This window comes from Manacus vitellinus, unplaced genomic scaffold (assembly GCF_001715985.3).
Source record: "Manacus vitellinus isolate BGI_N305 unplaced genomic scaffold, ASM171598v3 scaffold_0_pilon, whole genome shotgun sequence".
In the NCBI taxonomy this organism is placed as follows: domain Eukaryota; kingdom Metazoa; phylum Chordata; class Aves; order Passeriformes; family Pipridae; genus Manacus; species Manacus vitellinus.
Genome location: NW_021938789.1, coordinates 35,163,259 through 35,188,000, shown reverse-complemented (window position 1 = coordinate 35,188,000; position 24,742 = coordinate 35,163,259). Strand labels below are relative to the sequence as shown.

General features: G+C 35.4%; 1 protein-coding gene across 1 annotated transcript in view; it reads right to left on the bottom strand.

Moving 5' to 3' along the window:
- Positions 1 to 24,742, bottom strand: part of FSTL5 (follistatin like 5) — a 272,551-nt gene that overhangs the window by 201,575 nt on the left and 46,234 nt on the right. Inside the window, exon 4 of the mRNA XM_008933129.3 lies at positions 1,764 to 2,012. Within this exon, the coding sequence (XP_008931377.2) occupies positions 1,764 to 2,012 (249 nt within the window). The remainder of the gene's footprint in view (positions 1 to 1,763; positions 2,013 to 24,742) is intronic.

The following is a 24,742-nucleotide window of genomic DNA, read 5'->3' as shown; positions in this document are numbered from 1 at the left end:
GGAGGTGCTCCAGTCCTCTTATCAACCTCATGGTACTCCTCTGACTTGCTCCAACAGTTCCACATCCTTCCTATGTTGGGGACACAGGAATCGTAAGTCGTACTCTGAGTGGGGTCTCACCAGAGCAGAGTAGAGGGGCAGAATCACCTCCTTCAAGTTGCTGGCCATGCTTCTTTTGATGCAGCCCAGGATTCAACTGGCTTTCTGGGATTTGAGTACACACTGACAGCTCACGTTGAATTTTTCATCAGCCATTACACCCATGTCTTTCTACACAGGGTTCCCCCTCAATCACTCCTCCACCCAACCTGCAGGTGTACCTGGGATTGCCACGACCCAGGTGTAGGACCTCACACTTTGCTTTGTTGAACTTCATGAGGTTTGCATCAGCCCACCTCTCAAGCCCTTCCCTCCAGCATGTTTGTTGCACAACACCACTTGGTGTCATCAGCAAAGCTGCTGAGAGTGTACTTGATCCCACTGTCCACACTGTCCACGTTGCTGACAAAGATCAGATACTGCTCAACAGTACTGGCCCAGTAATGACCACTGCAGGGCACCACTCACCACTGGTCTCCACATGGACAGTGAGCTGTATTTGTGCATCGGAGCTTGGATTTGGTAAAAAAAAGCCCAATTCTTCATTTAAATGACAATTCCTCAATGATAAATGTAGTGAAAAATTCAACTTTTAAAATTTTTAAACTGGTTTCATTTGAACAACCTTATACTAGTATTTTAACCAGAATTTACAAGATTGTATTCAAGTGAAATATTGTAATTTAAATGAATGTTCCCTACAAAGGTGAATTTCATTTAACAGAAATATTTTAGTAGACTTCTTTCTGTGGTAATAGTAGCTATTAGTTGGTATTACTCAGGGTGCAAATATATCCACAGCATAGAAGAATGTTAACAAAAATAGGGCAGTCTTTAAAAAGAATATGAATCAATTCATCCCCAGATAGACTAATTAAAAAGGGCCTTACTTAAAAACATTTCCCCTCCCTTCCAAAACCATCCACCTGTTTTAACCAGTAAAAACATGCTGCAAATCTGTCAAAGTACTCATAAATATGCTTAATCAATGTCTATATTGGCAGAGTTCCAGAAACCTGCAAGGTGTGCTCAAATTACACAGAAAAAGGCAAGTTGTTATTGTTAACATCTTCAGCAGAAAATGCTTAATACGAGGTGTATCTGACAGCATTCAGGCTGGCATCTCTCTGCATTCAGAAGATTGAAGCGTAACTAAACTTGCATGCTGTCATAAGTATACAAGTAAACTCTTCATTGTCCAAATTCAAAGCAAGGAAGACCCCTTTAGCTACAAACGAGCTGCTGGTCTATCAACTTCAATACCAAATACAACCACAGGTCCTGCAACCTTCCAAAACCCCTCTGAAATCCTAAATTCTGTTTTTCCCCATAACAAAAATTAACATCCTTCTGGCATTGGGAGTGAAAGTGCATTCAGATGAATGAGGTCAGCAACAACATTTGTAAGGTAAGCTACCATAGATTAGTTTCCATGAGACAACTGGTTTATTCAAGTTAAAAAGGGGTGATTGCCCAGAGGACTGAGCATAAATAAAAGGAAAAAACAGAATCCATAAGATATCTCTGGAGTGCAATACTTACCGTATTAACTTTGAGTCATTTATTCACTGTACACTCAGTGCAAACTCCATAGAGATTTAATTGAACTGCTTGAAAACACATACTCGATAACAATATTCCAGGTATTGTTCAGCCACACTTACCTTTAAAGAAACAATCTTCATTGTGTACAATGGTGACCTTTTGCTTTTTCAGACAGGCAGCTCTGTGCACTTCGCAGTGGTTTTGATAGAATTCTCCATCAGAACCACACACAGGCTTGTAATGTGGCTTGCAGTGCTCCATGCACAGACACTCAGCTTGACCGGTCTTCCCATTCACAACGCAGTGTCTGCCCAGACCACAGTACTTGTTTTCACATGATCCAAAATGGCCATCCTGACCAAGATACCCTTAAAAAAAAAAAAAAAGCTTGTTTATTAATTACATTTTGTTTAACTGCATGCAAGATATAAAAAGGATTGAATTGTGTACATAAAGTGATACTACGTCTTTTGTTCCATCCTTGACTAATATTTAACATAGGTCAACCTGAAATGAAACAAATTTAGTCTCTTTATCATAACTTTTATGCTTTCATTCATCGTCATATACTAACTGTAATTAAGAGCATGATCTAGTAACAAGATTTACTCTTCATTAAAAAAAAAAAACCAACACAGTAAATCATGTATTTTTAAATGCGTATTGAAGTTTTTCACCTTAAGATCGCTATACTATTGCATGTAATAGAACAATGCATTCTCTAGAATTTATATCATAGAATATCTCAAGTTGGAAGAGACTCATAAGGATCATTGAGTCCAACACTATGCTTCTCACAGGACAACCAAAAACTAAACCATATGACTAAAAACATCATCCAGAAGCTCCACAAACTCTGACAAGAAGATAAAATAGACATTCACACATGAAGACTGAACACAAGAATAACTAGAGCTGGGACAAGGCTCTTAACCAACACACAGAATTAAAAAAAAATAAAACAACAAAACCTCTGTGACAGCAATATAGTAGCATTTGAGAGAAAAGAGCATGGATGAGCAGGACATTCAAGTGAATAGTGACTAGGAGTTAAATGACCCTCTAGCAGAATTTCAATGAGGACAAACGTGATTTGGATAGCAAACAGAGCTTTAAGAAGTTTCTGCAGTAAAGAAGTTTCTGCTGGCCACAACGTCCAGTTCCTTCTACTCCTAAAACATGGAAATGGATTGTCTACATTAGGTTACCAAAGCCGCCTGTCCACTTTCTATCCCGTCTGTGTTGCTGCCACCATGTAAGATAAGGACTATTTGTCAGGAGCTATTTGTCTTGGTGAAAGACAAAGTGCAGTGCACAATAATACTTCCTTATTATATCCTCAGTTTCCATTTTGACTGCCATAGAACTGTGGCTTTTTGGCAAGGGAAAGGGTATGATGTGAAAAACAAAAACAGAATTGTCAATTGCAACTACCAAAACTTCAACTACATAAGTGTTCTGATAACAGAATTGTGTCCTAAAATAAGCATAAAAATACTAAAATGCCTTCAAATATGGAAATAGACACTGCCCTTCACAGTTACTTCCTTTTATTCTCTCACTCCACACTCCTAATCTCCAGAATAAACACCTAGCATTTTAATTCCTTGCAATACTTTCCTTATCCTCACAGCCTATCTGAATAATACTTGGCTAACCCATACAAAAATGGTGTGAGCAAACAAATCACAATGCATAATTTCATAATTATTTGGTCATATTAGATTCATTTCCTGTAGTGAAGTGCTAACACGTTAGTACCATAGTTTGACGCACATTTCTTGTAACCATGGAGAATTTATGTTCTTCATTTTAGTAGCAGAAAAAAAATCTTACCACTTTTTCTTCTTAAGCTTACAGGTCTATTAGACAACCGTGCTTTGATTTCTTGCTTTCTCATACAGCACAAATTTTCTAGACTTAATGTACCACAGAAAGCACACAACCATAAAATTGGGTCTAATGACATGCTTTCGTTATATTACTTGATAACAATTTCAGCACAAAGTTAAGAGGACTACATATCCATCTCAGGTGTTATATGGCTGATACAGCTATACTACAGTGATTTTTATTCACATGTATAGCCCAGACTGATGGTGAGTTTAATTGCTCACACCCCAAACTGAGTTGAAATAGGTAAACCCAATTCAAAATTAAAATTTCCTATAAGTTTTTGAAAATATTTCTCCTTGTGCCTATGTATCACCACTATTACAAGAAACAGACATTAATTGACAGAAATTAATGTAAACCCAATTTTCTTCTACTAGTGCCAACCTCAAATAAGATCTTCAACATCCAAGAGTGCTTTAAAGCATAGGTCATGTACACATACTGCAGAACTTAAGAACAACTTTGAAGTGATGGAATTGTTAGAGTTCAAGGCCAAAGTCCGTAAATCATTATTGTTTCTGCTTTCTGAATGGAAAATAAAGATCTCAGTCTGACAACCTCTCTGAATTATTGATGAGTGTATGGTGACTCAACAATACACTGTGTTGTATGTTGCTATGAAAATACAATCAATTTAAGACTACACTTGGGACTTCATTTTAGTACTATAATTGAATCTGATGCCTGAATGCAAAACAGCTTCTTTCTGATAAGGGAGAATGATTTACATAATATATACACGATATACATGATATATAACATGTAATAAACACTTGAAGAAAAGTGCCAAGATCGGTGTTTACAGAGCCATAGTGCTGTCTACTCTCATATGGTTCCGAATCATGGGTCATCTACCGCCACCACCTGCGTCTCCTGGAACGCTTCCATCAACACTGCCTCTGAACAATCCTAAACATCCCCTGGTCAGATTATGTGACCAATACATCTGTTCTAGAACAAGCAGCAGTATTGAGGCCATGTTGCTGAGAACACAGCTGCGCTGGGCAGGGCATGTCTCACCACTTCCCTAAGATCTTGCTCTATGGCAAACTTGCCACCGGCTGCCGCAAGAGAGGAGCCCCGAAGAAAAGATACAAGGACTCCCTGAAACAACACCTCAGCTTTGGCCATATTGATCATCATTACTGGTTTACTCTGGCCTCAAAGCAGGAGCTCTGGAGACACATCACCTATAATGCTGCCATTTCCTTTGCAGCCCATTCATGAAATGTCTGACTGTTTCAGTGACTCTCAGGAAATCAAGACTACTACTTTTCCTTCCTGGAATTATTTTTAATGGAGGTATACTTTTAATAGCATGATAATGGAAAAAGGTTGGGTTTTTTAATTTTTCTGGGGAGTTTAGGAGGTTTGGTTTTGGGGTTTTTTTTGTTTAGTTGAGTATTTTGAATGACAGTGTAAACAAGTCTCCTGAGATAAAATTGTTTAGGATGCAGCACCCATTCAGGAGACCATCACCATCACAAACACCAAGTGTTTCTGAAGGTTGTTCTTCTATCTAAGCATTTAAATTTAGAAAGTGAACTAGTAAAAGGTGAACTTCAGTTTCTATATTTAGGTATAACTCAATAATTTAATAGAGAAGGCAAGCAGCCCGGCATATTCAATATTAGGAGAATAAAAACCAGTCAGGATGACAAATAATCTAGTCATGAATGCTAGTATTTTTCCAGAAATTTGTTATTGCTTATGTGATGATAGATAAGTCTATATTTGTCAAATGCCACAACACAACAATAGGAAAGTGTGCACCCATATTAGCAACATATACTGAATTTTCAGCCAAAAAAATATAATATCTATGCATTCTGAGTGTATCTACAGTACTGTAGGAAACAAAATATATTTTGTTCCATTTGAAAGTAAGGTAGAAAACATTTAAAAATTATCATAGCTTTATGTTAAAAAGAAATATCTTATTCAAGAACTATCAGTAGAAGTGTACTATGGCCAAGACAGCCAAAGCAGTCCCGTAGATTTTTCAGATTCTCTTGAAATTTAAAACTCTTAACAGATATAAAATGAAATAACAAACAAAAATAAAAGGTTTTTTTATTTTAAAAAGTGTGAGAAAATGAAACTCTTTTAGCTTTTAAGAAAAAAAAATAGAGTTTCAAATTTTCAGTTGGGATTCCTCATACAGGTGTCCTATTTAAAGGTTAGTTTTGCAGCACCCAGAGTTCAGCAAGCTCTAGGTCACACTTGAATAATTTACAGCTGGGAATTAAGTGGATGTTTTAGCATGCAAAAGACTCAGAAATCTACACTTTTCCCTTTTAACTAATCAGTTTAAAGAAACATTCCACATGGAAACTTTGGAAATTCATGAGAGAATGAATCACCATGTTCTACAGTTGGCCCTGGGCTGGAACACACATAAGCTTTCTGTATGTTAAATCCTCTCTCACAGACTTACTTGTTTTTTATTTGTCTAACAACATGATTTGCATTCATGGCTTCCATCACAACTCGCTGCACTACCTACGTGTCATGTAAAACAAAGTGGCAGCTGTTTTTGGAAATAATGCATCAATATTTGTGTACAAATAACTAATGGTTATTACTGGTGTCCTATTCCCCCCTCTTTTATTTAAAAATGTTCTGTAAATGACAATTCTAACTCTACCATCATATCTTTGTTTCATACACTACCTATGAAAGGCCCAACCAAGACTGTAATCATTACTTTGGTAAGTGTTCAGTGTAGTCTCAAGTTTCACATAAAACAGAAAATATGTCAGGGACATTAGTGGGAAGAAGGAAGGAAAAAAAAAGGAAAAAAAAAGGAGCAAATAAGATTGATCACCACCTACCAACACTCATAGAGCATTAACACTGAGCATGACCTCAGTATGAACTGTATCTGCTCATAAATATTAAAGCTCTAGATTTTTCTATTCTTAAACTATAGTATTTTAGCAGCAGTTCTTTAACAAATTTTGATTTCAGTAGCAAGAACAGCTTGTAATTACATGGACTGAGCATGACACTAAATCTGCATTACTCATTATCCAGCACTCTTGGTATATGAAATTCTTCAGTAATTTAGCATTTATTTTGGTTAGGAATATTTTGGGCAGGGGAAAAATATAAAGAAAAAGGTGGATTATTTTAGAATAAATTGAACAACATTCAAAATTTGTCAATATAATGCTTGTAGTAATAAGTTTCCACCATATAACTAACAACACATATCTTAATAAACTAAAGAGATAAAGGATTTCAAACTCTTCTTATCAATCTATTTTCTAAATATGATAATAGAGGGCCTCACCTTAGCGTATCTTGACTTGAAACTATAGCATCTCTGGTTAATTGGTTGTTATGTGAGCCAGTGTTGTAACAATACTGTTTTAACAATTGAAACAACTGGTTTTATTAATGGATTTGCAAGCAAAGTAATTTTAATGTGCATCTTACATAAATTACATCCTAACATATAAGTATTTCTTGCAAATTCTTAAAGCAAGAAAAACTCTTCCTCCATACTTATTTATTTGTCTTTCTGCAGCTGACTTATCCCTAACATTTATAAGTCATCTTCAATTTAAATAGTGTTTCCTACCACTAACTGCAGCCTAAAACTCATACAGGTAGAAGGACATATATCCCCAGAGCTCAAAAAATCCTCTTCAAGACTCTAAATTTAAAAACTCTACCTTAAAAAAAAACAAAAACAAAAAAACCAAACAAAAAAAAAAAACCAAAAAACAAAAAAAACCAAAACCAAACAAAACAAAAACCAATTTCACATTCTTTTAAAATTAAGATTAAAGTCAGAGGTGTCTCGTCTTTACACTTAAAAGTCTCTTCTCACCTCTTCACGTTCAAGAATTTTTTTTCCCCTAAGCTTTTCTAGGAGCTTAAGTTTAAGCATAGGAAGAAAAAAATATAAATTAATTAGCTATCCAGTACATTCTGAAGTTGTTTGTCTACATGGAGTAGTAGAGGCAGAAGGACAAAGAGGAAACTATAGCAAGAAATATAGCTGAGAAAAATTACTTAAGTGATAGCATTTTTCCTGACTGCACAATAACAAACTTGACAATTGAAAAAACAAAGTACGATAGTCAGGTACAAAGGTCATTCCTCTTAAAAGAAATAAAGAGCCATTTGTCTAATTAAATTTGGTAGAAGAGAAAGTAGTAATTTTTGCTGCATCACAGGTACGAAGAAAAAAATTTTATAGAAGAGAAAAATTGTAAAATTGTTGTCCTTCACCACAAGGAAAATCATTAAAGTACCAATTTAAACATGGTCATAGTTTGAATACAATTATTATTAACAAAATAGAGAAATTTTGAACTATATCCTTATTCACAAAGAGTGTTGATCATGAAAAGGTTGATCATGAAAATAAATATTCTGAGCATGAGTTCATCGGCACTTCAATTACAGATGAACAAGTCTGAGGGTCTCTCCTGCCTCATACTGTTAAGGTATAACCTTGTAATGTTTGGCAATGAGATAGAAGATCAAAGAGCTTCAAAAGATGACCAGTATACAGCCAGAAGAATGTGCTATGTCACTGATGAGCAACAACAAAATGCCTGCACATATTCAGCTACCAAAAAGATAAAAATTGGTGGATAAAATGTGAGGGAATCCTACCAAAAAGTAGGATTAAAAATATGGAGTTCAAGATAATAATTACAGAAAGGTAAAATAATTCAAGGTTTGCTTAAATCAATGTTTTCTATTTTCTAATTATTTAAAAGTGTAAAATAGTTGTACAGCAAGACTGCTTTAAAAAATTCAGGGGCAAGAATAAACTTTTGTTAGAATATTGTTTTTCCTCCCAGGAGGTTTTCAAGAGTAGAAGTGCAAACTTGCTTTGAAAAAGATAAAACAAGAGTGAGCTATTCCCATTTCCACTCCAGAAAGAGCTTCTCTTAACAACTCTGTCAAGCAATTCTGTGTCACATACTTTTTTCCTAAACTCTGCTGTCACTGAAAGCATTAATTTGGATCTCCTTCAAAGTTTCCTCAGAGTCAGAGACAAAACAGAAGATTGCATTGGCTGCACTTGTGGTTCAAAGACAGAAGAGTGAAAAACGAGGACAAACAAAAGTGCCACAGCCATGCAGGGGCACGATGAGCACCTGCAGCTTCAGCCCACGGCCCTCAGCAGCAGACCCCTGCAGCTCACACCCCTCAGTCCTGCTCCCACTCGTAGGGGTGAAAGAAAATCATACAGACTGCTGACCATTAGCTTGCTGTGTCATAGTTTTCCTTCAGCTTCAGTCAAGTAAATGCTTTATACAACAGTTTACTTTGCCTGTGTGTAAAATCAATTTTTGGCTGGGTCTTGGACCCGGAGGTCCTCTCCTCTATTCTTTTCTGCCCGACCCCTCTACACTCACACACATAAAAAAAGTACCATGCCCACCCTGCCTCCTTTTCCCCCTTTCCCCACTTTCTTGCAGGGATACTAGAAGTACTGTAAAGATTTACACCTCTATATCATTTGACAGATCTTCTGGTATGTTTAATACTTATTGGTGAGGACTGTCTAGCAGAAATAGACACAGACATTATGACTGTACAGGCTTTTTTCAACTTTCAAAGTCAAGGCTAAATACACTTAAGAGAATAGTGATGTCTATTCAAATGAAGTCACTTTTTTATTGTCCTGTAAAGGTAAGTTGGAACAAATTAGGACAAAGTGCTACACTTGCAAAGGTAAAACTACAGTGAGAAAAAGGAGAAGAAAATGATACCAAATAGTACCAAGATCTGTAAGTGTTGAACAGCCAGCTAATAAACCTGAAATATTGAAATCTCCCAAAAAAGTATACCCGTCAGCCAGAAACAATCAGTTTAGCATCTTTGCCCATGTGAATCCATTTCTCTTACCAGCACTGAGTTGCCATCTTCAGCAAAATTCACAGAATTTAGTTTCCTCAGAAAAGAGAAAAATCAAATCACACCTCCTCTACTTGAATCAAATTGAAGATAGGGAACAAAAACGCCATCGAAGAAAATGAGGAGAAATCACAACACAACATGAACTACACAAAAATATCTTTTGCTTATTAGTCTGAAACTTTTCCCACCTCCCAGAGCCTTCACCTGCTCCTCTTTTTCCCGGTAGCAACCCCTTTATGGGCTTGCTCTGCTTCAGGTGCTCACATCAGGTGGCTCAGCAGCTGCCTGGCCCTTGCCTCCTGCAATTAAAAAGGTTTTCTGCAGATTCCTGCCTCTGTAAACTTCTTTGCTCACTCATAGAGCTATTAAACCCCTGCTTTGGTATCAGAGCATAATAAATGACTGTGACAACTCCACTGCACAGCCTGTCTTCCAGTGAGGTATCCTGTTCAGCTTCCCACCTGTACCAAAATCAATTTTACCATGAAAGTGGTGCTGGGCAGTGCCCTGGCCCTGTGCCCAGGACCCAGATAGCAAGATCTTGTGCAACCTCATAGCTAGGGATCTGCCAGTTCCCTCAGGTGACATTACTATCCTAGCAAGGGTGGTTCACGTGCTTGTGGGAACCAAGAAAAAGGGTTGCCCAATCCTCTTTCACTGCTGGGAGGTGATCCTTGGGCACAATACTAAGCCTTGTGAAAATCCCCTTCCTTAATCACCTGCCTTACATTTGATCAGGGACCATTAAATTGGTAAAATGATCTGTGGGCTCCAGACATACTACTTGCCTTACACAGGGGAATGGAAAATGCATACAGGTCTGACACAAACAGTTAAATAAATTTGGAATAAGAGTACTACTGGCTCTAAGTGTAAGTATAGATGTCCTTTGAGCAGTTTCAAGCCAGCAATTCATTACTTTCAATTAAATCCATAGCTGTACCTAGTATTTACTGCGCATATCTTTCTCACATATTATCTTTATCTTTTGAAAAATATTTATTATTCATTTAACATCAAACCAAGGGCAAAAAGAGTTTCTTTAAAACAAATTGGGAAACAAATTACATATTTGCCTCATCACAGATACATAGACCTTTATTCAAATGGTTGATTGCTTTTCAATTGCAGCACAGCAGGCAATCCTCTATTCTGCCAAACACGTTACCCAATGTCACCAAGAGCAAGGAAATGTGCATCGCAGCGACAACAGTTTTGAAAAGGTCATAGTCTGAACAACCTTTCACACATTTTAATGCCTATTTGAAGTAAGGCTTGAATATCATAAAGGGCTAGCTTAGTTCTCAGTTAGACAAAACAACCTGTGTATTGCTCAGTTGTCATTCAAAAAACAAACTGATTACTTTTACCAACAATGGTCAAAATAAGCAAAATTTTCAGTTAAATTATTGACAGGAATTTTCCTTTTACTTAGTTAAAAATTAGAAAGGCTATTAGGATTTGGTTTCAAGAACCAAGGTAGTAACTGCTGTATCACATAGTAATATTAAATTTTCCTCTTTGGCAACTTTTCGCATGAAGAACAGATTTGTCCATTTTAACTTAAAAGACTATTGTTTCCTCCATAGGAATATGTGGATTTCTCTGGGATTAAATATGCCTCTATATATGAAACAATATTATATAGAGAAAACCTAACTCATCCCCTGATCAAGTAGCTGTCACTAAAAAAGATCATTCAATTATCCATGGTCCAAACTAGCATGCCATAATACAGATACTATGTAATTACTGTGTTAGATATTTTTTGGAGTTTTCCTCTTCTAAGCTTCCCTTGCAGAGCTCTGATGTCTTTTTGCTACTTTCCCCAGGGACCTCTACTAGAAAAAGTAGCACAGACATTGAGCGGCATTTAAACCATATGGTTAAAGTGCAGCATCATTACTGCTCAAGGAAAGCTAAAAAAGAAATGTCAAGTATTTTCAGTTTTACTGATGTGAAACATTTGCTCCTAGTAAATTTTACATTGTCCATTTTTTTCTAGTTGTTACTAAGGGACTGTGGTGGGTTGACCCTGAATGGCAGGTTCCTGCCCACCCAGTCACTTGCTCAATCTCCCAGGAATTCAGAAGGAATTCAATAAGGAATTCATTCACTAAATTTCCATTGACCGGCAGATGTCCAGCCATCTTCTAGAAACCACCACAAGTAACAAGACCATGTCTTTACCAATATCCTCCTCATTCTCCTCCTTTTACCCAGCTGCTATTGCTAAGCAGAATGTTATATGGTATGGGATATCACTTTGGCCAGATTGGGCCAGTTGTACCAGCCACGTCCTCTCCAAACTTTTTGCTTTGAGTGAGGCAGAGTGGGAAAAAGAAAAGGCCTTTACACTGTTCAAGAATGGTCAGTGATAGCTAAAACTCAGCACAGTCTTGGTCACCAATGAGATTTCTTTAGGGTCTGCTATGGAGAAAATCAACTTTATCCCAGACAGACTCAGTGTAGGAACACTGTAGCAGCTTTGAAAGCTTCTCAGGAATTAGTAAATCCACCAAAGGAAGTGTGAGGGTGTGTGTTATAATCTAAACTGTTAATCAGTGGAACTTTTCAGGAAAAAATATATTTAGAAAAATATCATAATAATTTTGATATGTGGAATTTCTAACTGATTTCTTTTACAAAAGTAGTAAGATACTTAAAATTATCATGTCCTTTACCTGCATGGAACATTAAATTTAATAGTGTAAGTATTATTAAGGTGGGCTATGATCTTTACAAGCCCTTCAGAAAGAGCAAAGGCAAAACACTGCACATTTGTATATATGAGTCTCAGAGACACAGCTAACAAGCTGATAACAATGACCTATGTGTGGATTTCTGAAAGGAAAAGAAAATCACCAGCAAATTAAACTATATAAACCCCCCCCACAATAACCTATAAAAGGTAAATATTTTAAAGACAATAAGAGAGAGCCCTAAAAACAATGTTTTTATGAAGAATATACATGTACATGGTGAAGCAATACCATCACCCTCTGGACTTTGCTAAAAGAAAATAATTTCAAATATGTTTGAACGTTCATGACTTAATTCTGCCATTTTAAGTAAGCTAAAAGTGATGCATAGCACAATGCACTGTGTATACATCTCTTTTTTTCAGAGCAGAACTGATCCTGTCTGCTCCATACATTTAGCAAAGTTGTGGGATTTTTTCTGAAGGTGTTAGAGTTAACTCAAAATATCTACAATTATTAAAAATCATGCTGAAAGCTAGACTGTACTAAAACAAAAAGGCAAAATGCTTTTCCAGATCTCTTTAAGGAGAGAATATCACTCCATGAAAACAAAAAATACATGGAAAAGTGAAGTATCAAAAAACTTCATCTTGACATATGAGACTACTTCTTTATCAAAAATTTATGAAAGCAATAATCTACATAAATAGTCCATTTAAAATTATTTTTACACCTATGTATAAGTCTATTAAAAACTACCGGACACACCAGAGATGGCCACTCATACAAATATAAAACTAATTTCTTTCACAGAATATAATGCCCTAGTGTGATGACTCAAGCAATGTGACTACCAAAAAAATTTTCTCTTTCTGAGGTTAAACTAATAATGTTTTCTGTGAAATATAATCCAAACCAAAAAAAAAAGAATTAAAGTATAGTTTTGCTGTTAAACCACAGAAACACAGTTTCAATTTTATATCTGATAGTCTTTGTAGAAATAGTTCACTATATAATAGATTCTTGTCTAATAAATATGTAAAAGCAAACTAAAGTCAAAATACAAAATCCTGTCTCCTACATCATGGAAAGTCAATCTTATGAGAAGAGTGTATATATCTTTATGACTGAGAAAGCATTTAGCTTTCAGCAGAAAGAAAAATTCCCATCAGACATTCCAACTGTCATGCTTTTTGTATTAGTTGATATAATTTCTGTCTAGTGACAAATTGCCCTTATAAACATGGAAAAAATAGTACTTTTTTTCTTGGATAATATTAGAATTTGATAAAACCCACTAGCTGTGCTACATATGGATTAATCTAGGGCTATAGTAATAGATGGTCCTTCAGCATTTCAGAAGTACAAGCTACAGAACTAATTGTACAAAAACATAAAAAATAATATTAAACTACTATTCAAGACAGTGCTGTCTACAAGAACACTTGTAGTGATTCATAACTTTCACACATCTGGTTCAGCTGTTGCATTTCTTCCCACCAGAAAATGGCAGAAAGTTAAACTGAAGCTTAGGGTCAGCATAGGTAACAAGTCCCTGTCAATTGTTTCAATGGTTTAGCTACACAAGTGAAGGAATGTTTGAAATGAATGAATATTAAAATCCTGGTGTAATATTATTGTATATGGAATTTTCAAAAGGAAGACTAATTTTATGCCCATTAATAAAACTAAATAGTTTGTTACATGTCATACTTTCTCAAGTAATTTCAAGCAATTTATGAAATGAGACATGCAGATGTAAATTTACTGGTTATAACTGGAGAAATAAGTTTTGCCATGGGAATAACTATTTTGAGCTACTAATTTTTTTTTTATATTTTACTGAATTGAAAGTTATTTCAGGTCAACAAATTCTGTTTATGCCTGGTAACCCTAAATTATTTATTGCAGCAGCAATAAATATTTCATCACAAATCCTTTTAAAACAACAATGCCTTTGCAACTAAATTTTTACAAATTTTTTTATCATAAACAGTTTAGTTAAATGACTGAAATTATATTCCCTAATATTTTTTTCTCTGTGCTTAGGGGCCACCTTTACAGCAGTTGAAAACTGTCAAAGAAATCTATATGAGACCTATGTGAAAATAATTTAAATTAATTATGAGTTAGTTTAAAGTTCCTGGAATGTCCCAGGTAACTGGCTTCGTTTTCCAAAAACCAGTTATATCTTGACTCTATACATTTATCCTTACACACAAGCATAACTGAATTATAACTGGTTTGTTTTTTTTATTACTGCATTGTAAGGTAACTCTTATGTTCATTTAAAGTCATGGCAGAGCTTATTTTAGTGTCTTAATTTCATTTTGTATGCAGATGAACTAGCACAGTACTACAGTCTAGGAAAAAACATGTAAGGTACAAATATGAACAGGAATTAATTTTAAAGCAGTTTAAACCATAAATTGCCATAGCTATTTCTGAATAATTTGAACATCGGTGTACTTCTAGTCATGCTGTTTAACACAAACTTCTTGTGTCTTTAAACCTACTCATTATTTCCTACAAAATTTAACCTGCATCACTTTTTGAATATCTAACTAAAGCTAAAAGGCAATTTAATAGTATTGCTACGTGTGTGTTCATAAACAGATTTCACAGTAGCGCTAGTATGCACTGCAATTTCTAGAAAACAGCAGAATGATGGATAATGTATTTGTGTGTAAAGGTCTCTGGAGCTCTCTTATACCTTTCTTGAAAGAGCTGGAGAGCCCATCACCTAGAAAGAATGTTTTCCATTTATCACAATATATGTGGCCTATTTATTTTTTTTCAACATAACTTTATTGGAGTGCAGTAATTTTATCTGAGTATGTATGCTTAAAATGTGCAAGTACTGAATATATATTCCTCTCTCTTCCTCACCCCCACAAGTATTATATGCCTTCCCATTCCAGGTTTCCCTGCTTGAAGAATGTTTCTGAATAGACAACAGTCTTGACAGTAATATTCCACTCACAGAAACACTACAAGTGCACCAAAAATTAACTCAGTAAGAAAAATATATGAAAGTTTGGTGGATTCTGCATCAGTCAAACTGATTTTTTCAGATAGAAGGAGGCACTCTTTCCTGTGATACCTGTGTGCTATTGTAAAACAGATGCTGAAGATTTCCAGAGCAGTCATGCCAGCTGAAACAGATGAAAATGTGCAAAGTCTTGAGCAGAGTGTTAAGCGCACCATCTGAAGTTGTGTCAGTACGATGAGATTCCTGCAGCTAACACACAGAAAACATAGCAAGTGCTCATGACTAAACTCATGGACTTTCGAAGTCTGAGTTTTATTTGGTTTGTTTGGGTTGCTTTTTTTTCCTGTAAATGGACTACTTGTCATTTTAATTTGGCATTTATTTGAGTACTGTAAAAATGAGAAGTCATGTCGATGGTTTTTTGTACCTCTATAATTTCTGTTTAGCGAAATCAAGGAAATACCATTTTATGATATGGACATTAACAAATAGTACATGAGTGATCTTTCCTAGTTTATTGGATCTGCATGGTGAACAGCAGATTTTTAAAACAATACTGAGAGCAAGGTAAGTTCATACTGAACAAATGTATAAATAACAAAATAATGGACAAAATGTGTTTAGCAAATAGAATGATTTTCCTAACCTTATGCTTATCTTTTAATATTATGTTTTAATAAAAAGGAAAAAATCTGTCTTGACAGTTTTTCAGAGAGTATTTAGTACTTTTGATTGTAAAATAGTGTGTAATCTCATAATGATATCCAACAGACCCCTTTTAAAGACAAGATATGCCACAAGACAAAGCAGATGAAGAAAGTATTACTTTTTTTCCCAATTTTCAATTCAGTCCCTAGAATCTAATGGTCAACAGAAAGGGCTACACTCCTATTCTTCACTTCTGAATTCAGACTCAAGACTATTCAGGCTACTTTAAGTTTATTTTCTCTACTCCAATTTGTAGGAGGAAGAACCTTCAGTTTAGACTTCTTGAGGGTTAACCACCACCTTGGGAAAAACAGTCAGTTTAATGCTTTTAAAAATCAATTTGGCACTGAATCATCGAATCATTAAAGTTGTAAAAGACCTTTAAGATCATTGAGTCCAACAGTTAAGCCAGCACTACCAGGTCCACTAATAAACCATGTCCCCGAGTGCCACATACACATCTACACATTTTTTGAACACTTTCAGGGATGATGATTCTACCACTTCCCTGGACAGCTTGTTCCAATGCCTGGCCACCCTTTCAGTGAAGTAGTTTTTTGTAATATCCAATCTAACACACACATACACACAAATTGATTCAACTTGAGGTCTTTTTCTCCTGTCCTATTGGTTGTTACTTGGGAGAAGAGTCTGACACCCTCCTCTCCACAAACTCCTTTCATGTAGTTGTAGAGCATGATAAGGTCCCCGCCGAGCCTCCTTTTCTCAAGGCTAGACAACCCCAGCTCTCAGCTGCTCCTCATAAATCTTGTGCTCCATTGCCCTTCACCAGCTCCATTACCCTTCTCTGGACATGCTCCAGCACCTCAGTGTCTTTTTTGTAGTTAGGGGACAAGAACTGGACACAGTACCTGAGGTGTGGCTTCGTCAGTGGGGACAATCACTTCCCTAATCCTGCTGGCCACACTATTGCTGATAAAGGCCAGGATACCACTGGTCTTCTCAGCCACTTAAGCACTGGCTCATGTTCAGCTGCTGTTGACCAGCACCCTTAGGTCCTGCCAGGCAGTTTTCCAGCCACTCTTCCCCCAGTCTGTAGCCCTACATGGGGCTGTAATGACCCAAGGACAGGACCCAACACTTCTTCTTGTTGAGTCTCATACAACTGGCCTCGGCCCATTGACCCAGGGAGTCCAGATCCCTCTGCAGAGCCTTCCTACTGTCCAGTAAGTCAACACTCCCACTCAATCGGGTGTCATCTGCAAATTTACTGAGGGTGCATTCAATACCTCATCCAGATCATTGATAAAGATATTAAACAGGACTGGTTCCAATACTGAGACCTAGGGAACACCACTAGTGACTGACAACCAACTGGATTTAACTCTATTCACCATCACTCTATGGGCCCAGGCATCTAGTTTTTTACCCAGCACAAGAGCACACCTGTTCAAACCATGGGAAGCCAGATTTTCCGGTCATGACCAAACTAAGTTTGATGGAAGACACAAAGACAGGAAAAAAAATTAATGAAAGACCTTAAGCATGTGATTTTGGTTCCTAAGTTCACATCTAAGGAAATGCAAAAAAAAAACACAGACAAAAAAAAATAGTAAAACATCATGTTCCTTTTGATTATTTGATTCAGAGAAAGCATTTAGAAAAAAGACATGTCTGTATTATGATCTCATATGTGTTAATAATCTACACATCCACCATGACCTGTTTTCAATACCAAGTTATTTGAAATGTTTTACAGTGGTAAGAATATACCTCTATTCATATGATGTACTGTTCTGCTCCCAATAACTTATACATGAAAAAAGAGGTAAATGTTGAAGACCAAAACAGTGACCATTCATGTCTTAACCTTCTGTTATCTGAAATATTTATCTGTCAGAGTTCTATTGAACTCTCCACTTTGGTTTGTGGTATTCAAAGATTCTGTGTGGACTTGATTGAAGCATTCAGTGATCCGATTATTCAAAGAAAATGAGGGAACTAAATAAGGTAACTGTTTTGCAAAACAAATTAAAACACAGAAGCCTTGTATTGAACCATAGAGTTTTTCCACTTCAGTACTAAAAAAAAAATAATTTTCCAATGTAAAGCAAGCATGTGTGTGTTACTTTACTGCTTCTCCACATTTTACATGGTTATATTTCTTACCTCTTCTAACTTCTCTAATATTTTCTGTGAAAATCCAGTTTTGCCTTAATTCAGTCTATAAGTAAGCTATTAAAAAAGGTTCAAGCACATCTGTAATATTAAAGCTAAATATTTCATTAGAGAAAGTCAACCTGTCATGCAATTAATATGTTACTGTACTACAGTTGTTCTCATGCTATATTTGCTAGGATTCTGATCAATCTAGTCTATATAATATGCCACGAGTGATTCCACAAAATCAAAGTTGAACTTGTAATGAGGATATATGGTGCACTTAGCATGAAGGAATAACTAAATTCTTCCTTGTCATAAGGATTCTGAAAAAGAACACTGAAAAAATCATTATGATCTTTCATGCTTTTTTCAAGTACTTCCTAAAATCAAAGGTAATTAACTAAATTATTAAGGAATGAATAATTCTAGTGAACAAATAAGGATAAATACAATTTTCTGCTAGAGAGAAAATTTTCATATTTTCAGTCCACATTGAGTGTTTTCATACATGTGCTAAAACCACAAAATACAGCAAAAGTCATCTCAGTTGCTTTCTTTACTATTCAACATACTTCAGTGTCACAGAAGAGTTTAAAATGCACCAGTAAGCATTTTGATGCTATGGATACTGAGAGAATAATGATCATATGGAATAAAGCTGATTGGAAACACTGTTCTTGCCAGAATCAGAAAATATTTTTCAGTTACATACGGTTTTATTAGAAAATATAAATTTGTTGAAAAAAACTCTCCATGGGAAGATATTTACTTGAAAAAATTGACCAGGTAAAGTGGTTGAGACTGTAATAGACAGTAGCCTGATTTTTGGTGAGGGCACAGGATACTGAAACAGCTCACATTTGAAATTCTTGAAGGCAATAAAATTTACTGAGGGTAAAAAGCCCCTCGGCTTTTCCCCGTATTGAGAAAGTCTTCACCATACGTATCTGATATAGTGCAGTAGGGTACTGGAAAGCAATTCCTGTTCCCTTCACAGCTTGCTTTCCCTTAATACTATTCACATTAATGGTAGTCAGTAGGAAAAATCTTTGTAGAGGGTACACCTAGGGTTAAGCTTTAACTATATAAAAATCTGACAACAGATAACAGAGTACAGAAGTCTTATAATCTGTTCAGAAACTTCATCTTTTCTATCTTCTTGAAGTGAAATGAGTATTCTTTCTAGTGTCATTTCAGAAAAGGAAAATGATGAATACTGCTCATTCCACACTAATACACATGCACATCTCTCTTCTCTGCTGTCCTTTGCAACACTTTAGAACATCATTTTGTCTTATTATTTCTAAAGTACAGAATTTAGAACTTCTTTCTTTTCATTTCTCCCATTTCTATTACTCCAGCTTTAAATAATAGTATCTTCTGAATGCCTTCTGCTATTCTGAGATAAAGTTTTAAAAAATCATAAAAAATCCTTGGCTACCCAAAGATAATGTTCATATTCATTTGTTGAATTCTAGTAAAGGTAAGAAGAAGGAATCGTAATAATTTAGTTCTCCCAAAGAATATCATACCACTGTAGCTGTTTTTACACAGTAATGCTCCCATAAACAAAAAATAATAGAATAATACTGATGCTTCATAAAGTAATGTTATTACAAAGGCACTGTATGCAAACTGATACTGGATGACTTTCTATAAAATTTGTCTAAGATAGCCAAGCTTAATTTAATACAAATCAGTCAGAAGACAGATTTAAACCATGTTAATACTAAATTAGTTCGCTAAACACTAGGCACTCTACTGGTCACTGCAGTAAAACAAAGCAGTTCACAGCACTTTATGCATCAACAGCAAACTGTCCATTCCTCCAAGGAAGAGGTGGAAGCCAAAGAAGAAACACAGGCATATTACCCCCTGCTGGCTAATAACTAATCTGACTCAGGTATTCAAAGCCCACATGATTCAGCCCTGAGATATATGGACAAAAATTAGTATGAAGGTCCACATATCTGCTTGCATAAGGATTAAGAGTCAACTTTTGAGACGCTTTTCTGTTTAAGTCCTGAGAATACGACAATCTGTGGTGTTCTCTGTGGAAGGCACTCAGTCCTCCCATTAGAGAAACATGAAGTTTGTGATTCAATTTGCCTTTTTCCGTCTCTTTTATGAACTTACATCATTGTATTATTGAGAAAATGAAAATAATTTGGCTACATCTAATAAGGATTAAAAAAAGGATATAGATTGCTTTTTGAGCCACCAGCCTAATAGAACATGTTTTCTCACAGATTTTTGTCTTCTATCTCTCAGTTCTTGCCTTTGCTTTTTACTTTTCCGTGCTCCAAAATGTTCTCCTTTTTCACAGTAAATCCATGTGTTCTATAACATGCTACCAGGTAATAGTCAGAGTACATGATGAGTTGACCAAATAGATAAATCAAATGTCATGCTGGCATGTCAATAGTGGTTGGCCTGATATTACTCATGTGCAGCACATATTGAAAACATCTTCTTTCCTCTTTGCAAGATATGAATTAGGTAGTTCATTTTGTAAAGCTGTTGATTAGGACAAACATGGTAGAATAGATTTCTACATCTACAATTTCTGTTTCCATGTTGACTCAACCTGATCAATATGCTTAAAAAGTTATTATGAGGGGACTGGCGGGAGAAAAAAGGAAAAAAAAAAAAAGGAAAAGATGACCCTAAAAGCTTGATTTTCTAAAGAATGCAGGTTACAAAGAAGGAAGAGAAAAATATAAGAAATCTGATGGTAGCTAACAAGTAGTTAACTATGTACTGACTAGGAAGCAGCTAATTTATCATTGGACAGAGCTGATAATTAAAGTAAAAAAATCCACCTATATGAAGTAGAATAACCATCAGGATCTTTATTAAATGTAAAAGGGTTTCAAAACAATTTTAATGCTACCTAAAATTCATCAGGCATTTTAACTCCTTATGATAGGTCTATAAGATGTCTTGTAAGTAAACACATTCTTAATGCTAGTAAATAGTTTCACTATAGTCATCAAGGGCAGTCATTATCTTTTGAATGCAAGAGGAGTTCACTTCAGTACTGCCACTGGACTTTTTTTGCTATTTCGTTGATAGTTCTATTCACTAGTGCATAATTTTGCTTGTCATTTTTCTTAAGATTTAATCACCTGCAACATCTTCTAAATAGCCCTAATTTCCATATTAAAAATAAAGTCTTAAATTTTATAAAAGTTTGTACAAGGTTTATATCTGTTGCTCACTGCAAGTTTGAGAAGGTCAGAGATACAAAAACACAATCATATGAAATCCTCAAAATTATTTTTTGTAACTTGTACTTGAATCACAGATGACCTCGGTCAATGTTCATGTCATTTTTTTAATATGGCACTAGAAGAACATGAACAGTTCATGTTCTCAACAGTGACATCAAAGTTTTGAAGTATTAAATTGCAGATAGGTTAAATTTGCAGAAACCTATGCTAAAAGTCATGTGTCAGCATAAAATCTCCTTCATTTGATCTTCATATTTCTCAGCACACCAACGTAAAACCTTCCCAATCTTTGCAGTTTCTCCTCAGGGTTAGAATTGTTCTTTTTTCTCTGTGATCCCATCATAACCAGGCTTAGAGTGTACCTCTACTCTGTAGGTACAGTGGATTTAATACCCCACCTGCTTAAAGACACAGAAGCAAATCTGTGAGTTACTAGGGTAAATGACAGAACACAGAAAAGTTACAGGTAAAAAACATTGCTTCAAAGAAGCAAAAGAGTGAAAGTTCCTCCGTGTTTCCTCATTTGTCTTTTTTAATTTAATTTTTTTTTTTCAGAGCCTAGAAAATTTGGTAGCAGACAGGGTTTTCAGACTGCTGCCTATAGTTGTGAGATGCATAAGAGTGCACTGAGCGTTTCGAATAAATCAACATCAACATTATGATGTTACTATGATATCATATTACTATGATTCCTTTTTAAGGTCGCAATTTCTTATTTAATATGCCTTAACTAGGAATACTGAGCTCATGCTGTGTGTTGAAAACTTGACTAAAGAAGTCCCAGTATGTATTAAACAAGCTCCAGTTCTCAAGTTTCAGGGACTTAAAAATAAACCTAATTTTTTTCTGCAGTAAGAAGATAATGTGCGAATCTTTCTTTCGTGCTTTATTCATTTAGTTTTAAGTGTATGTACTTTTCACGTTACAGTTTAATTGCATTTTCACTCAGGAAAAAAAAGTCCAAAGAGAAATCTTTTATACAGAAAAAATAGCATCAATACTCAAGGAATATGCTTCTCAAAGAACATGCCTCTCAAAAATTTTGTCTTCTATGGACAGTTCAGATAAATAGGAAGTGGAAGGAAAGTGACTGCTAGTATAGCAGATAAAAACATAAAATTTCTATTAACTACAAATGTGGCACAGAAAGTTTATTTCCTATTGTGGTGGATAATGTGAGCAGCCCTCAGAAAAAAAGGGAATTAGTATCATATAAACACACATTAACTACTGAAATTAAAGTTTTTCTTATTTCCATAATATCCAATCCAACTTTAGCTACAAGAAATCATATCAAGTGAAATTCTGGAAAGAAAAGGGAAACACTCTTTTCAGATCTTCAGCTTTTCTCACTGTTTTTTATGCTACTGATATTTCTAATACCTATAGATAAAGGTATGTTTCTAAAACATGTTGTCTAAGGTATGATACACTGGTCTTGAGGTCCGGTGACTTTTGTTGCATTTCTCCTTTGTCTCTAAACCTTGAAGACTAGGTAATTTAAACTCTGGTGTTTTTCTGGTTTTACTTGTCTGTTAGGTTTTTTTAAACTCTAAAATACACTCAATGTGTACAAATAATGTTGACCAGAATTAAGTCAACAGAAGCATACCCTCCATTGTACTAAAATGCTCTGCATTCGCTAATCCAACATATGCTACAACTATGTTCTGAAAATAATTGCTTTTCAATTCTTATAGCTGTCTCCCTAAACTCAAGAACATAATGATAAATTGCTAGAAATGTAGTAGCATTTACAATCCCTGAGATGGAACATAAATATTCAAAATATATGTTCCTTATTATTAGACTCTTGGCAATACTTTGTGTCTATGTCATGACAGTGGCTAGGAGCATTCCTTTAATTTTTTCAGTCTTTCCTCCCCTACCTGTATTCTGCATTGCAGTTGCCAGTTGTGGGTTTTTTTTGTTATGGTTGTGGCAGTTTAAGCCACATTAAAAATCTAAAATCCAACTTCCAAGCTTCCCCCACCCCTTCTCAACAATTTATCCTAACACATAAATGCACATATAAATGCACATTATACACAGAACCAAACTCTGAAAGAGAAAGGTTGATACAGACTGTTGTTGTCTGATTGTTAGTAGAGAAGTTCACATCAGAATTTGAACTGTGATCTACCTGAGTTCTGTTGTCTTCCAGACAGAATCCCAATTTTAACCCCAGATTGTTTGGGAGACATAAAAATTGCCTCTCTTCTCTATATAGAGTGCCACATCCCAGAAGAATAGAAATATTGAAATAGATTCCTGCTACTGAAATGACAAATCAACAAATATGAGATTAATTTCTTCAAGTTGAAGACTGTTTGTCATGTTAGGCAACCTCAATATGAATACAATCATCTTCCTGCCTATTGACATAAATCTAGTTCTTTTGCACATTCTCCTGTAGATTGTACACTAGATTCAATGAAAATGTAATACCTTAAGCATGTAGTCTTGATTGCCTATGTTTTTTAATGTCTGTTGTCCATGCTTTTAAATTTACAACATTTATCTCAAACAGAAATTAGTGGTTTCCAGGCAAACTTACAAATCATGTCACCAAATAATATAAACCTTTACCGTTCACAGGCATTTTAAAGTGTAATATAAGTGTTTGACAATAGCACAGCCATTTTCTATTGTAATTAGGCATGTCCAGCTGAGTCAAGAAAGACAATTTCAAGTAACAGATGTCTACTTCAAGATCAAAGTTAGACTTTTTTAAATTGCTTTTTGATATTTGTTTTACTTCTGAATGAATGCACCAACTTTAGACTCTATGTGGATTCATTCATTCATGCTGGTTTGAGTTTTTAATTATTAATGTCTATCTTGTATACTATTTTTATTCTGTGTGTCTTATCACTGTCTGCTCCAAATAAGGAAATATCAAACACAATTACTACCCCGACAGACTTGCCCTAGATAAACAATGGAAAATCCCAGAACAGATTAGCAGTTTGCCAATATTTTAATGGCTTCCTCTGAGACAAAAAGTCTGGACTCCTTTAATGTAAGCAGGAATTACAAATGTAATCTCATACTGGGGGTAGCTCTTCAGTTCAAAAATTCTGCTACCAAACCAGCAAAATATCTGTTAGGTACAGAAAAATATGACTTGTGATCCACCTAGTGTTTATAAATCAGAGTAGTTTTGTATATTCTAGATTAAGGAAGTACCACGAGAAAAGCTGACAGAAAAGAAGTACAGAAGTCTTCAGGTTAAGGCTCTTGAGGACATTAAAGAAGTACAGTCAATGTCTCATTTTTTCAGAGATACAAGATTTCTCTATGAAAATCTGTTTTGATGTGCTGCATGTGCAATATGTACTGTCATTTACTGCCAAAAATAAAGACACAGAAAGTCTGTAACTTTAGCAGAACCCTCGGAACATGAACTAGCTACAGAAGAGTACTGCATGGGCTAAAACTAATTTATTCATTTTAGGTTACTGGATTCTAATATCTATGGTTAGATCACCTGTACTTGAGGGAATCTTCAGTACAGAGGTGCATGTGGAGTGCTATAACTGCAGATAGCATCT